The sequence below is a fragment of the Tenrec ecaudatus genome, chromosome 12 (genome assembly GCF_050624435.1).
Source record: "Tenrec ecaudatus isolate mTenEca1 chromosome 12, mTenEca1.hap1, whole genome shotgun sequence".
In the NCBI taxonomy this organism is placed as follows: Eukaryota; Metazoa; Chordata; class Mammalia; order Afrosoricida; family Tenrecidae; genus Tenrec; species Tenrec ecaudatus.
This window is the reverse complement of record NC_134541.1, coordinates 124,537,847-124,549,532: the sequence shown is the minus strand read 5'-3', so window position 1 is coordinate 124,549,532 and position 11,686 is coordinate 124,537,847. Positions and strand designations below refer to the sequence as shown.

At 61.9% G+C, this 11,686-nt stretch overlaps 1 protein-coding gene across 4 annotated transcripts; it reads left to right on the top strand.

Moving 5' to 3' along the window:
- The first annotated feature begins 1,108 nt into the window (after nt 1–1,108).
- Nucleotides 1,109–9,361, top strand: SH2B1 (SH2B adaptor protein 1). 4 transcript variants are annotated; one of them, XM_075564662.1, is made up of 10 exons: nt 1,109–1,637; nt 3,792–4,795; nt 5,024–5,125; nt 5,304–5,395; nt 5,479–5,654; nt 6,852–7,055; nt 7,234–7,445; nt 7,562–7,786; nt 8,133–8,232; nt 8,424–8,563. In XM_075564662.1, coding segments are annotated over exons 2-10 (2,028 nt in total). In that variant the 5' UTR covers nt 1,109–1,637; nt 3,792–3,880; the 3' UTR covers nt 8,426–8,563. The 4 variants fall into 4 exon arrangements, with proteins under 4 accessions (XP_075420777.1, XP_075420780.1, XP_075420779.1 ...); XM_075564664.1 differs by having other exon boundaries at nt 1,171–1,637; nt 7,562–7,733; nt 8,424–8,579; XM_075564663.1 differs by lacking the exon at nt 1,109–1,637 and adding an exon at nt 1,649–2,492.
- The last annotated feature ends 2,325 nt before the right edge of the window (nt 9,362–11,686 follow it).

Sequence of the window (11,686 nt, the reverse complement as noted above, 5' to 3'; positions counted from 1 at the left end):
TACTTAAAGCAGTTTCTATGGAATTTTCCTAACTCACTGCACTGCTCAGAAGACAACAGGTTGGTTTCGATGTCCCCCTAGGGGACAGGTAACTGATGAGATTCTTCTCTTACTTGCTCATTGGTCACGAACTTAATCTGGTTAGTCCACCAAGGCTGACCCAAGGCTTAAAGAACCTTATTGTTCTGTTGGCTTGCACAGGGTCAACAATTGTTGTAGGGTGGGGCGGTTAAAAAAAACAACAACCAAAAACCCACACAATTGTTTCCCGTGGTTATTCTAAAGCCTGAGTTAATGTAAACACATCAACGTGAGTCCTCCAGGGGCTGAATTCCAAAATTAAAAGTATATACTCCTTTTGTATTCCAATTCCAAATGGGACATCGCTAAGACGGTTTGAGTTGCTGCCCTGCTGGTGAAACCTTCCAAAATAAACTCCTCCTTTTCCTGGCCACCTTGGAGTTAGGCAGTTGGCCCTGCTGCTCTCAGGCGTGAACCGGAATAGCGGTGACCTCTGGGACCCCATCTGTGTCTGAGCCAAGAGGCTAAACAACGCAATGCGTGGGGGGAACAGACCCGGGGACCCGTCGTTGCCATCTCATGGCCCTGTAGCCAGTTGTTCCTAAAGGATGGACTCGCTTAGGGCATTCCGTGTCAGGAGCCCTCACCCCTGCAGGTGCTCTCGGTCCCCTGGGACCCTTGGCGGGACCCAGTCAGAGGTGGCCTGTGCCGTACAGCGTTCCCCACGGCTTCCACTTCAGAAGCTGACTGCCAGCCCGTTCTTCGAGGCACCTCTGGGTGGGTGGACTCCACGTCTCTACCTTTTAATTAGCACCTCGGGATGTCTGGACGGCCTTGGTATCTTCCCAGAGCCCCAGGCTGAGACGCCCACAGGCCGCCCGACGTCTCACAAGGACGTCCGAAATTGACCTTCGAAGTAATAATGGGTGCCCCCTTCTTCTTTCCCCATCGGCCACCTGCTCGACCAAAGCCGCCAAGGTCGGAAGTTCAGGCTCCGCCTCCCTGCGGGGCCTCCCCAAGGTCACCCGCGTCGCGCCTCGCCCCGCTCCTTGGGGGCGGTGTCCTCGGCCCCTCAGGAGCCGGCCAGGCGCTCTAGGCGGCAGCCGACTCTCCAGACGGTCTCACCAGCTCGCTGGGGCCGCTCCCCCGGCGCCGCTCTAGCCGGCCGCCGGGCCGCGGTGCTCTATCCCCGCAGGCGGCTTCTCTATGGTTGATCTCCGGCCTGGCCAGAAACCGCTCCGGAAGGGCCCAACCCTTTCCCACGGCGGGTTTTGTGGTGTCTCCTCAGTGCAATGGAGGGAGCCCGCGAAGCGCTACGAGACGCGCACAACCTGCGCTCCAGCCTCTTGCTTGCAGGGCCCGCGCCGACGAGGAGGCGGAGGAAAGCGGAAGTGAGGACGGAGATGCCCTTCGCTCTCTTCTTTCCTCTCTATGGTTTCTTCCTTCGGTGACGGGAAAAAGGGGGTCCGGCGCCTGCGCAAAGCCGGCTTGGGAGCTGGTCGCGGAGAGGGGGGAGGGAGCGGGAGCTGCCGCCGCCGCCACTGCCACCGCCACCGCCACCGCCGCCGCCGCCGCCGCCACCACCGCTGGAGCTAACCGCGGGGACCGAGATGCAGGTGGGACCGGAACCGGAACCCCCTTCTTTAAGGACCTTTTCCCTCTTCGCCACCTGGCCCCGGCCCTGGCACCTGAGACGAGCCCTGGGTGGGGGAGTGCGGTGGTGGTGGTGGTGGTGGTGGAGGGGGTGAGCGGTGGGGGTAGCGAGCGTGGGCTTAGCAAGAGGTGCGCCCCTCTCTCCAGAGGGGGTGCGGCGGACCGGGAGAGTCCCCAGGAGGCCGCGGCCCCGGGGAATGGTCGGGCGAGGGGTGGCCTGGGAACCGAGTCGAGTCGCAATGGATTGATCACCAGGCCCAGGGAGTCCGAGCCCCCCTTTCCCCCCGCCGTCCCCAGCTCTTCGGGAAATAGACGGACTGTGCCGAGGGGGTGGGGGTGGTAGCAGGTGCACGGGGCGACGTGTCAGCCCTGCTTGACAGATGAGCGGTTGAGTCCCCAGTTCGGGAGTCGCAGGGTCAGCGGGCCGGCAGGTCACTCGGGCTGTCGGTGGTGCAGGGGTCAGGTGGGCCCGTGAGAGCTGCGGTAGCCTCTGGCTGAGATTGGTCTCTGCTGTGTCTGCACCTCTTGGCGCGGTTCCCCTGGGCTCCGTGACTCCCGCATCTCTTGGCCTCTTCTCTTGATTTGGGAGTCGTCGCTGTGGTTGGTGCCTGCTCCGTCGGACCGAGACTGAGGAGGAAGGCGAGCTGGCTGACTTGCAGTCAGGTCTCTGAGCGTCTGGGGAGACTTTCCTGAGCGGCCCTCACCCGGCCCAGGGACTGTCACCTTCCAGCATCATAGGGGAGGAGGAGTACTAAGAAATGATCGGAGGACCGTAAAGGCCAGGCCCAGCTCCACCACTTTCCGGTTACTAGTTCCTGGTAAACGTTTTCCTCTCTCTCTCTGCCTTCCCTTGTAGAAGATTGGAGCTGTAATACTATACTGCCCATAAACTTCAGGATGGTCCCTGAACCAACCAACCCCACTCCCCCTCCCCACCCCTCTCAGGGAATGTACAGAACAGGGTAGAACTGCCCCCCTAAGGTTTCCAAGACTTAAATCTACTGTCAGGACTTTCTCCCGTAGCACAGCCACTGGCCCCTTATTAGCAGCCTGGCGGTGATGCAGTGTTTGCTTACTCTGTCCCAAGCACTGCTTTAGTCCGGTCAGTCTCGCAACAGTTCTAAGTGGTAGGCATCATTCGTTCTTCCCTGTTTTACAGGTAAGAAAACCGGGGCTCAGGGAAGACCTCACTTGTTCCCAGTCGCACAGCCAATAGGTGGCGAAGCTAGGATTTGGTCCTAAATCTGACTCCCGGACCCAGGACTTAACCACTGGGATAACCCACCTTTAGCATATTCTCCAACTTGTAGCAGGGGAGTGGCACAGCCCTAGGACCTCCAGCTTTCTATAACATGCCAAGAGAGACTTGCCCCAGCCAACCTACGGGATCTCTTCCCCAGGAGATACGGTCTCTGTCCTAGCCTGCAGAGGTCCCCAAAATGTAGGCTCTGCTGCACAGACGGGAGTCCAGCTTTCCAGGCTAAGTCCAGCTTTCCGTCCTCGGAGCTAAAAGCTCTGTGGGTCCAGCTCCCCTGCTGGCAGTCAGGGGCCATTGGGAAGGCTGGTCCCACTGTTCCCTGTGGGCAAGGGATCTGCCACCAACAAGCCAGAGTCGGAATTCTGAGTCTTTTCTCAGATTCCCTTTCCTCATCTAGTGTGTTGCTGTGTGCTAGGACGGGGTGGTCTGCTCTTGGGGTGCCCCTAGGCTGTAAAGTTTATGGGAGCACATCTTCAGGCCTTTCTCCCTGGGAGCAGTTGGTGAGTTTGAACCAGCAACCTTTGGGTAGCAGCCAGAGCACTTAACCATGGCGTCTTGTTTGTCTATTGTAAGGGTTGTCAAAACTTTCCAACGTGTGTGAGAGAATTCCAACTCAGCGGGGTCTCTGGGGAAAGGATCAGAGAGGGCTTACTTTTCTTTTCAGAGCAGCAGTGTGCTGGAACCAAAGCCCGAGAAAGTGGGTGCTGAGCAGGAGCGGGTTTCTGGGACTTGAGGGAGGGGAACTAAGCAAGGCCCACTGGTCCCCTTCCCTGTGGCTCTGAGCAGGGAGGCCGGGGGTGGGGGCTGCCCGCTGTCGCAGCCCGGGCTGACAGTGTGTGCCTCTCTCTTCCTTCTGCAGCTGCTGCCGCTCACCCCAGGTCTTCCAGCCACTTCCCTCCGTGCTGCCCCTCCCCGCACGCTGCCCCTCGCCGCCTCCTGGGGCCCATCATGAATGGTGCCCCTGCCCAGGAGGACGGGGCGTCCCCCTCCCCTCCCCCGCTGCCGCCGCCCCCTCCTCCTAGCTGGCGAGAGTTCTGTGAGTCCCATGCCCGGGCAGCCGCCCTGGATTTCGCCCGGCGTTTCCGCCTCTACCTGGCCTCGCACCCGCAGTACGCAGGGCCGGGCGCCGAGGCCGCCTTCTCCCGCCGCTTTGCGGAGCTCTTCCTGCAGCACTTTGAAGCGGAGGTGGCCCGGGCCTCGGGCTCCCTCTCGCCACCCATCCTGGCTCCCTTGAGCCCTGGCTCGGAGATCCCACCCCATGACTTGTCCCTAGAGAGCTGCAGGGCGGGCGGGCCCCTAGCCGCGCTGGGCCCCTCACGCTCCTCCGAGGACCTGGCTTGCCCCATCCCATCCGCAGGCCCCTCCTCCGCGGCCCCCTCCTCGAAGCCGAAGCTGAAGAAGCGTTTCTCCCTGCGCTCGGTGGGCCGCTCTGTGCGCGGCTCCGTGCGCGGCATCCTGCAGTGGCGGGGCGCCGTGGACCCGCCCTCCCCGGTCGGGCCCCTAGAGACCTCTTCTGGGCCCCCGGTCTTGGGGGGGAACAGCAATTCCAACTCCTCCGGCGGGGCTGGGACCATTGGCCGGGGTCTGGTTGGTGACGGCCCGTTCCCGGGGGAACGGTGGACTCATCGCTTTGAGAGGCTGAGACTCAGTCGGGGAGGGGGCGCCCTGAAGGACGGCGCAGGGTTGGTGCAGCGAGAGGAGCTGCTGAGTTTCATGGGGGCTGAAGACGGGGCGACGGACCCCGCTGGGGTGGGCCGGGGAGGCGGGGGAGCAGGGCAGCCCCAGTGGCAGAAGTGCCGCTTACTGCTGCGGACCGAAGAAGGCGGAGGAGGAAGTCGCCTGGAGTTCTTCGTGCCGCCCAAGGTGAGGCCTGGAGCAGGTGGGAGGGCTGGCCCTGGCTTCCTTTTGGTTTTGAAGGTTAGCTCCTGCTCTGGGTCAGTGGAGGGGGTGGGGGGCCGCTGAGTGAGCAGTGTTTCTGCCTGCCTCCTGAGGGGGTAACAGGAAAGCTGTGGCAGTGGCGGGCGGGTGAGGGGACACTCGAGGGTGTGGTGGTGTCTGTACACCCCAAGCCTGGATCTTCCCCTGACCCAGGCCTCTCGGCCCCGGCTCAGCATTCCCTGCTCCGCCATCACGGACGTCCGCACCACCACGGCCCTGGAGATGCCCGACCGGGAGAACACGTTTGTGGTCAAGGTAGGTGCTGTGCAGGAGCAGGAGGCACATGTGAGCAGGGGACACGGGAGTTTTCGGAGGGTGTGCCCCTGGGGTGTAGCCTTTCCAGGGAGGGCAAGAAAGAGAGGGCAGTGCTAGGACCTCACCCGCTGGAAGTGTGCTGCCTGTATTCTTCCTCTGTGCCCGCCCTGGCCTGTAGGTGGAAGGCCCTGCAGAGTACATCCTGGAGACCACAGATGCGCTCCATGTGAAGGCCTGGCTCTCAGACATCCAGGACCGCCTGAGCCCAGGGTGAGGGCAGGCTCTGCTCACTGGGAGTGGGCTGGGGCAGCCGTTTGCCCCTCTCCTAGTGACAGCATTCCCTGCCTCTGCAGACCCTGCCCTGCTCCCAGTCCCCGCCCCATGACCCTCCCTCTGGTCCCTGGAAGTGCATTCCTTACAAGGGAGGCCACAGACAGCCTGGAGCTGCCCTGTCTGAATCACTCCGAGAGCCTGCCCAGCCAGGATCTGCAGCTGGGCCCCAGCGAGAGCCACGACCGCCTGTCACAGGGTAAGCAGACCCCAGAGACCCCCTGCCATCAAGGCCGTGGGCCCGGGCTCTAGACTGCAGTTCCTCTACCCCTGGCTCCACCCCTCCCAGCTAGGCTGGCCTGCTTCCCTAAGCCTGCCTTTGCCACCCATCACTGTCATCGCCCCGTGGCCCCCGGCCAACTCCCATCCAGTCTTCTCTGGCCATCCTTGGAGCTTCTCCAGGAAAGTGGAGGTGCCAGCTCTCTTTGCCAGGCTTCCAGAACACGCACATGGCGCTGGGCACTTGTAGATGATGATGATGCCTACCTTTCTCTTGACCCTGCTGTGTGGTCCAGCCAAGCCCGCCCTGCCCAGAGACACACAAAGGCAAGGGCCTTCCTGCTTGGCCCCGCTCACCTGCCCACGGCCACTCCGTCGTGTGCTTTGAGTGTCTCCGTGCTCAATGTGTGTGTGCACACACAAGCTACAGTCAGCAAAGGAATAGAGGAACCAGGCCTCAAAGCTCGACTGGGCCTCCAGAGTCATCAAGTCCAGCCCCCTTGTTTCTCAAACTGCCTGCCGGGCCCAGGGAGGTGCCGTGGCTTTCTGAGAAGCCCCTGAACGGCGTCCCTGACAGAGATGGGAGCCAGCACTGGCCTCCTGAGTCCTGTGCTCTTCAGCCCATCCTGCCCCCACCCTCTTGCAGGCAGGCCCTAATCCCACAGGGCATACAGGTGTCCCCTTCCAAAAGGGGCTCCCACGGAGGAGAGTCAGGTGGGGGCTCCCAGGACAGTACTGGCCGGGGGCAGGGGGCGGTACAGAGGGCTGGAAGTAGCAGGCTACTGGGAGCCAGGCCCGGAGAGCCTGATGTCAGGGGTGCTGGGTACATGTGGAGGGTGTGCAAACCCAGGTAAAGCTCAAGCAGATTAGCTTAGGGATGGTGGGAAGAAGGTCTCTGGTAGCTCTTGGAGTTGATGCCTTTGTCCTGTAAGCAAACAAAGGGTTGCTCTCACCTGTCACCATACTAGAGCACTGTACCCTTGCAGGCTCAGCCGTTGGTGGGGGAAACCAGGGCCACATCTGGATCTTAGGACCCCAGGCGGTACCTGCAGCCGAGGGGCACAGGGCCTCAGTGAGGGGTGGGAATGGGGAGGAATGGGTCTTGGGAGGGGGGCATGACCTGCTCTAGTTCTTGAGGTTTAACAGCTTCCCTCCCCTCCGTTTTTTATTTCCCCAGGGGCATACGGGGGCCTCTCAGACCGCCCCTCGGCATCCATCTCCCCCAGTTCTGCCTCCATCGCCGCCTCCCACTTTGACTCAATGGAACTACTCCCCCCTGAGCTGCCCCCCCGCATCCCCATTGAAGAGGGACCCCCACCAGGGACTGTTCATCCCCTCTCAGCCCCTTACCCTCCCCTGGACACTCCGGAAGCAGCCACAGGTACCAGAGTTTGTGGGGTGCCTGTCTCCAGGCCTGGATACCTGCTCTTCGAGCCGGGAACACTGAGGGTTTGGCCCCCAGGGGAAGGGGGATCCCTCAAGTGGGGTGCAAGGTTTTTATCCTCCCGCTGTGGGAAGTCTTCCCTGACCCCCGCTTTCCCTCCTTCTCCTTCCTGAAGGGTCATTCCTGTTCCAGGGGGAGGCGGAGGGAGGTGAGGGGGAGCAGCCCCTCTCAGGGTACCCGTGGTTCCACGGGATGCTCTCTCGGCTCAAAGCGGCCCAGCTGGTGCTGGCTGGGGGTGCTGGCTCCCACGGCGTGTTCCTAGTGCGGCAGAGCGAGACGAGGCGTGGCGAGTACGTGCTCACTTTCAACTTCCAGGGCAAGGCCAAGGTGAGGGCCTGGAGCCTGGGCTCTGCTCAGATTGGGGTGGGGGGTGGGGGGCTGGGTCTCCAGAAGCCAAGCTGCTCTCTGTCGGCTGCTTCAGCTCCACATCATCTTGCTCGCAGCACCTGCGTCTGTCGCTGAACGAGGAGGGTCAGTGTCGGGTCCAGCACCTGTGGTTCCAGTCCATTTTCGATATGCTCGAGCATTTCCAGGTGCACCCCATCCCTCTGGAGTCCGGAGGCTCCAGTGACGTTGTCCTTGTCAGCTACGTCGTATCCGCCCAGCGGCAGCAGGGTGAGCAGAGCAGGTCTGCAGGGGAGGAGGTGCCCGTGCACCCAAGGAGTGAGGTGTGTGTGCCAGAAAGCCGCCGGGGCGGGGGCTGTGAGGAGGAGAGGCTTGGCCTGGGAGAGCAGGGGAGAGGAGGTTGTGCTAGGGTGCCAACAGGCAGGCAGGCAGGGGCTCCAGGAGGAGCACAGAGCGGGGCGATGCATCCCCATTCCATCGGACTCTGTCCATCATCCGACTGTCTCCCCACCCGTCCCCCCAGCCTTGTCTCTGCCCTTTCGTCACCTTGCCCTTCTCAGGGATTGCTCAGTCTGACCCCCGACCCTCCTCCCGTGATGTCTGATGTCCCTGTATGATTTCTCCCCCCACCCCCATGTCCCATCTGCCCCTCGTTACCCCCCCCCCCAGGCCGGGAGCAGGCTGGGAGCCATGCAGGGGTGTGCGAGGGAGAGCGGTGCCACCCCGATGCCTCCTCCACCCTCATGCCCTTCGGAGCGAGTGACTGTGTGTAAGTGTGGTCCTCCTCATGCTGCTCATGCGCCATCGTCCACGGATGCGGGGTGCTCAGGAGATGGGTTTGTGGGGAGCTAGCACATGGCTGCGGGAGGTGAGGGGGGCACGAGTGAAGGGGAGGCCGCTGCCAGAGCTGACCTCCCTCCACAATCAGCCTGTCCTCTTCTCCCCCCCACCCCCCTCCAGAACCGATCACCTCCCATGACCCACCCCCACCCTCTGAACCCCCCTCACGGACAGATCCCCCACATCTTGGGGCAGAAGAGGCGCCGGGGGCGCCAGAAGTGGCGGCCGCCACAGCCACAGCAGCCAAAGAGAGGCAAGAGAAGGAGAAAGCGAGCAGTGGAGGGGTCCCGGAAGAGCTGGTCCCCATGGCTGAGCTGGTCCCCGTGGCTGAATTGGAAGAGGCCCTGAGACCCGTCCTGGAGGCCCAGGGAAGCGCTGGCTCCGGCGGGGACGCGGGCATGAACCTGACGGTGCAGCTCCAGCAGTTACCGCTAGGGGGCGACGGAGAAGGAGGCCATCCCAGAGCCATTAATAACCAGTATTCCTTCCTGTGAGAGACCCTGCCCGCCCTCCCCGCCCGCTGGCCCTCCACCCAAGAGAGGGACACTGGGAGGTAGACTTCCCGCCCCACATGCTTCCTGACCCTTGTCGGCCAGGCCATAGATGTTGGTACAAGGAGGGGTTCGAGAGCCCCGTGAACTGCCCCCACCCCACCCCCAAACACTACAGGTCCCCCTCCCCTGGGCAGGGGCCTTGTGCTCCACTGCTGCCCTGAGGGGCTCTTACGGTCAGCCCCAGCCCATGGGGCCATTTCCCCCTTAACCACTGCCTAGTGGAGCGGAGGGGTAAGCACTCCTCACTGAGAGGTGGTTGGTCAAGTTCAGACGCACCCAGAGGCACCTGGGAAGCAGGCCCTGGCAAGCTGCTTCCCCAAGGTCAGAGCCTTGAAGGCCCCACGGCCTGCAGTTCTACTCTGCCCAGGTGGAGGCGCTGAGTCAGAAGGAGCTGGACAGAAACGATGACGCCAACAGCCTTGGAGGGCAAGGTGGAAGGGCTGTCTGTTCTGTATCAAGGATGATGTTTTAAACCGACTGGAGACACATCAATAAATAAAGGGTTTCTCCCACCTCTGTCCCGATGGCTCTTTGGTGGGAACCGGGACCTGAGAGTCCAAGGCAGTGCCGCCATTGTAAGTGCCCCCCCCCCCGGGGCAAGGCTGTGTGCCCACACTTTGGGGTTGCCAGCCACCGGGGCCCCTCATGGGCTCAGTGAATAGGCAGCAGGGCTGGTGGTCTCCAAGGGCCCTTCCCACTCTGATGCTGCAGGTATGACTTCCTGCCCTCTGGAGCAAATGGGGCCTGGTGTCTGTGTTGGGCAGGCTTTTATCATTGCAGGCTGCCTGCCCCCCTTCCCCGGAGCCGGACGAGGCAGGGGCATGGGGGACTTGGACAATGAAGAGCCCTGTCCCCGCCTCTGGACAGCCCCTCTCCTTTGGGAGCGGTTACTGCTCCAGTCTTGGAACCTGGCTGCCAGAGCCGAGCTGCACACAGGACTGTTTGGCCAGACTTTGGATTTCACACAAAAGCTGTGTACTCCTGGCTTCTCTTGAAACTCAGAAGAACCAGTCACGCGGGGGCTATGTCCACGCCATCTCCACCAGCCTACTTCACACTGGGTCCGCCTGCACTGTGGGCGCTGAGTTTGCAGCACCCCCCAGGACTCCCACCCACCCCCATCACACACACGCTCTTACTGAACTACGGCTTCAGCCCACAGGGGGCACCCCTGGGCTTCCCAGCTCTGATGGTAGCTGCCCAAGTGGGGAGGGCCAGGGTCTGGAGAATCCACCCCCACACCCTTTGGTTGGCCTTCTCCTCCTCAGCCCTGCCCCTCATTTGCCCTCCTTGTGCCCCTCAGTCTTTGCCCCCACCTCCAGGAGACAGACCCGTGTTCATGACCTTGCTATTCTGGGCCTTTCGTCCTGCTAGGAGACAGACAGGAGACAGCTGGGCTCCCAGGCCGAGGACCAGTAGGGGAAGGCTGCTGGCTCTCCCGGTTTTGTCCAATCCCCGGGGCTCCCCTAGACCTGGCCCTCAGGCGGCTGAATTGGCCTTGAGAGGGATGAGCTGGGGCTCTGGGTGCCATGCTGTCAAAGTGGGGTGGCAGGGGAGACTGGCGTCCCAGTGTAAGCAGGACCAGATCTGCTCCTAATCTGGGACAGCTGGTGCTCCCCAGCCCCTCCCCACCAACCCTGCAGCCTTCAGGGACTTGCCTTCCCAGGGCAGCTCAGAAGCTTCATGCCTTGGCTGGAGAGGCTCAAGAGACTGGTTTCCTTTAAGCCTTTTTTGACAAATGAAATCGGGCTGAGCGGAGCTGTAGACCCCCAGGGGGAAGGGATCCCAGCGAACACTGGGATCTTCTGCAGCTCTTTGGCTGGAGGCCTGCCTGCTCAGGCCTCACTCTTCCCTCTTGGAGGGAAGGGGGCAGGTAGAAATGAGCAGCCTAAAATGGCCCAATGGTCAGGATGCCCGGAAAGTCAGTCTCCTTTCCTAGGCTCCTGCTCTGGGCTCCCTGGAAGCTGCTGGTCCCTCCCTCCTCTTATCCCCCTTTTCCATGTTTGGGCATCCCTGCTCCTTTAAGACAGTGGCCCCTGTCACTCACCCAGGTGGTAGGGGGAGAAGCTAGCCTAACTGGTGCCAAAGGTTTGGCAGATGCTGAGCCTGACTGGCCGGAGAAGGTGGGTGCAGGAGGCAGATGGAGGAGTCTGGGTGCCTGTTGATATGACCCAGCCTATATTGTCTGAGTCCCCTCCTATCCCCCCAGGTCACAGCAGGACTCTGCGTCAGGGAGGACTTTGCTGGACCTGTAGAAAGGGGGAGGGACGGGCACCATGTCCTCAACTCACCCAGGAGGCTGCCCCTCCCCCAAGTACCAGCTGAAGAAAGGATGTGTCTGGGGGCTAGCTCCTTCAGTTTCCTCCACCCCTCCCCGAGCCCAAACTTGGGGGTTTCCTTCACTCTCGGTCTTCCTCCACTCAGAGCCGGAAGTGGCCTTAAAAGAATCCTTTCGGTGACCCATATGCCTCCGTTTACTTCAGGAAACAGGCCTAGACAGGAAGGACCTGAGCCCAGACCACCCGGGCTCCTCCCACTCAGAACTTCACCTTGACTCTCACCAGAGGACCCTCCCTTTGCCCTTCAGCCCCCACCCCTATGATACCCTTCCATTTGCTCCCCCAGCAGCTGCCCTGGTGGTAACCAAAAGATGCCCCCCACCCTGCAACCAGGGAGGGGGGAGGCGTGCTCAGCGCAGCTGCTTCTTGGAGGAAGCTGACACCACAGCCAGCGCTCAGCAACAACTTGTGGCTTTACACTCAGCCCTGGCTCCTGCTGGCCACTGTCTGCCACCCCTTCCCCGGGGTTCCCCTCATTGCCCCCAGCCCT

Bases quoted from the DNA above. Each gene is read 5' to 3' on its own strand.
- SH2B1 (XM_075564665.1), top strand. From the start codon at position 3,881: ATGAATGGTGCCCCTGCCCAGGAGGACGGGGCGTCCCCCTCCCCTCCC. The intron at 5,655-6,851 runs GTAAGCAGACCC...TTATTTCCCCAG, and splicing joins CCACGACCGCCTGTCACAGG to GGGCATACGGGGGCCTCTCA. The intron at 7,734-8,423 runs GTGAGCAGAGCA...ACCCCCCTCCAG, and splicing joins ATCCGCCCAGCGGCAGCAGG to AACCGATCACCTCCCATGAC.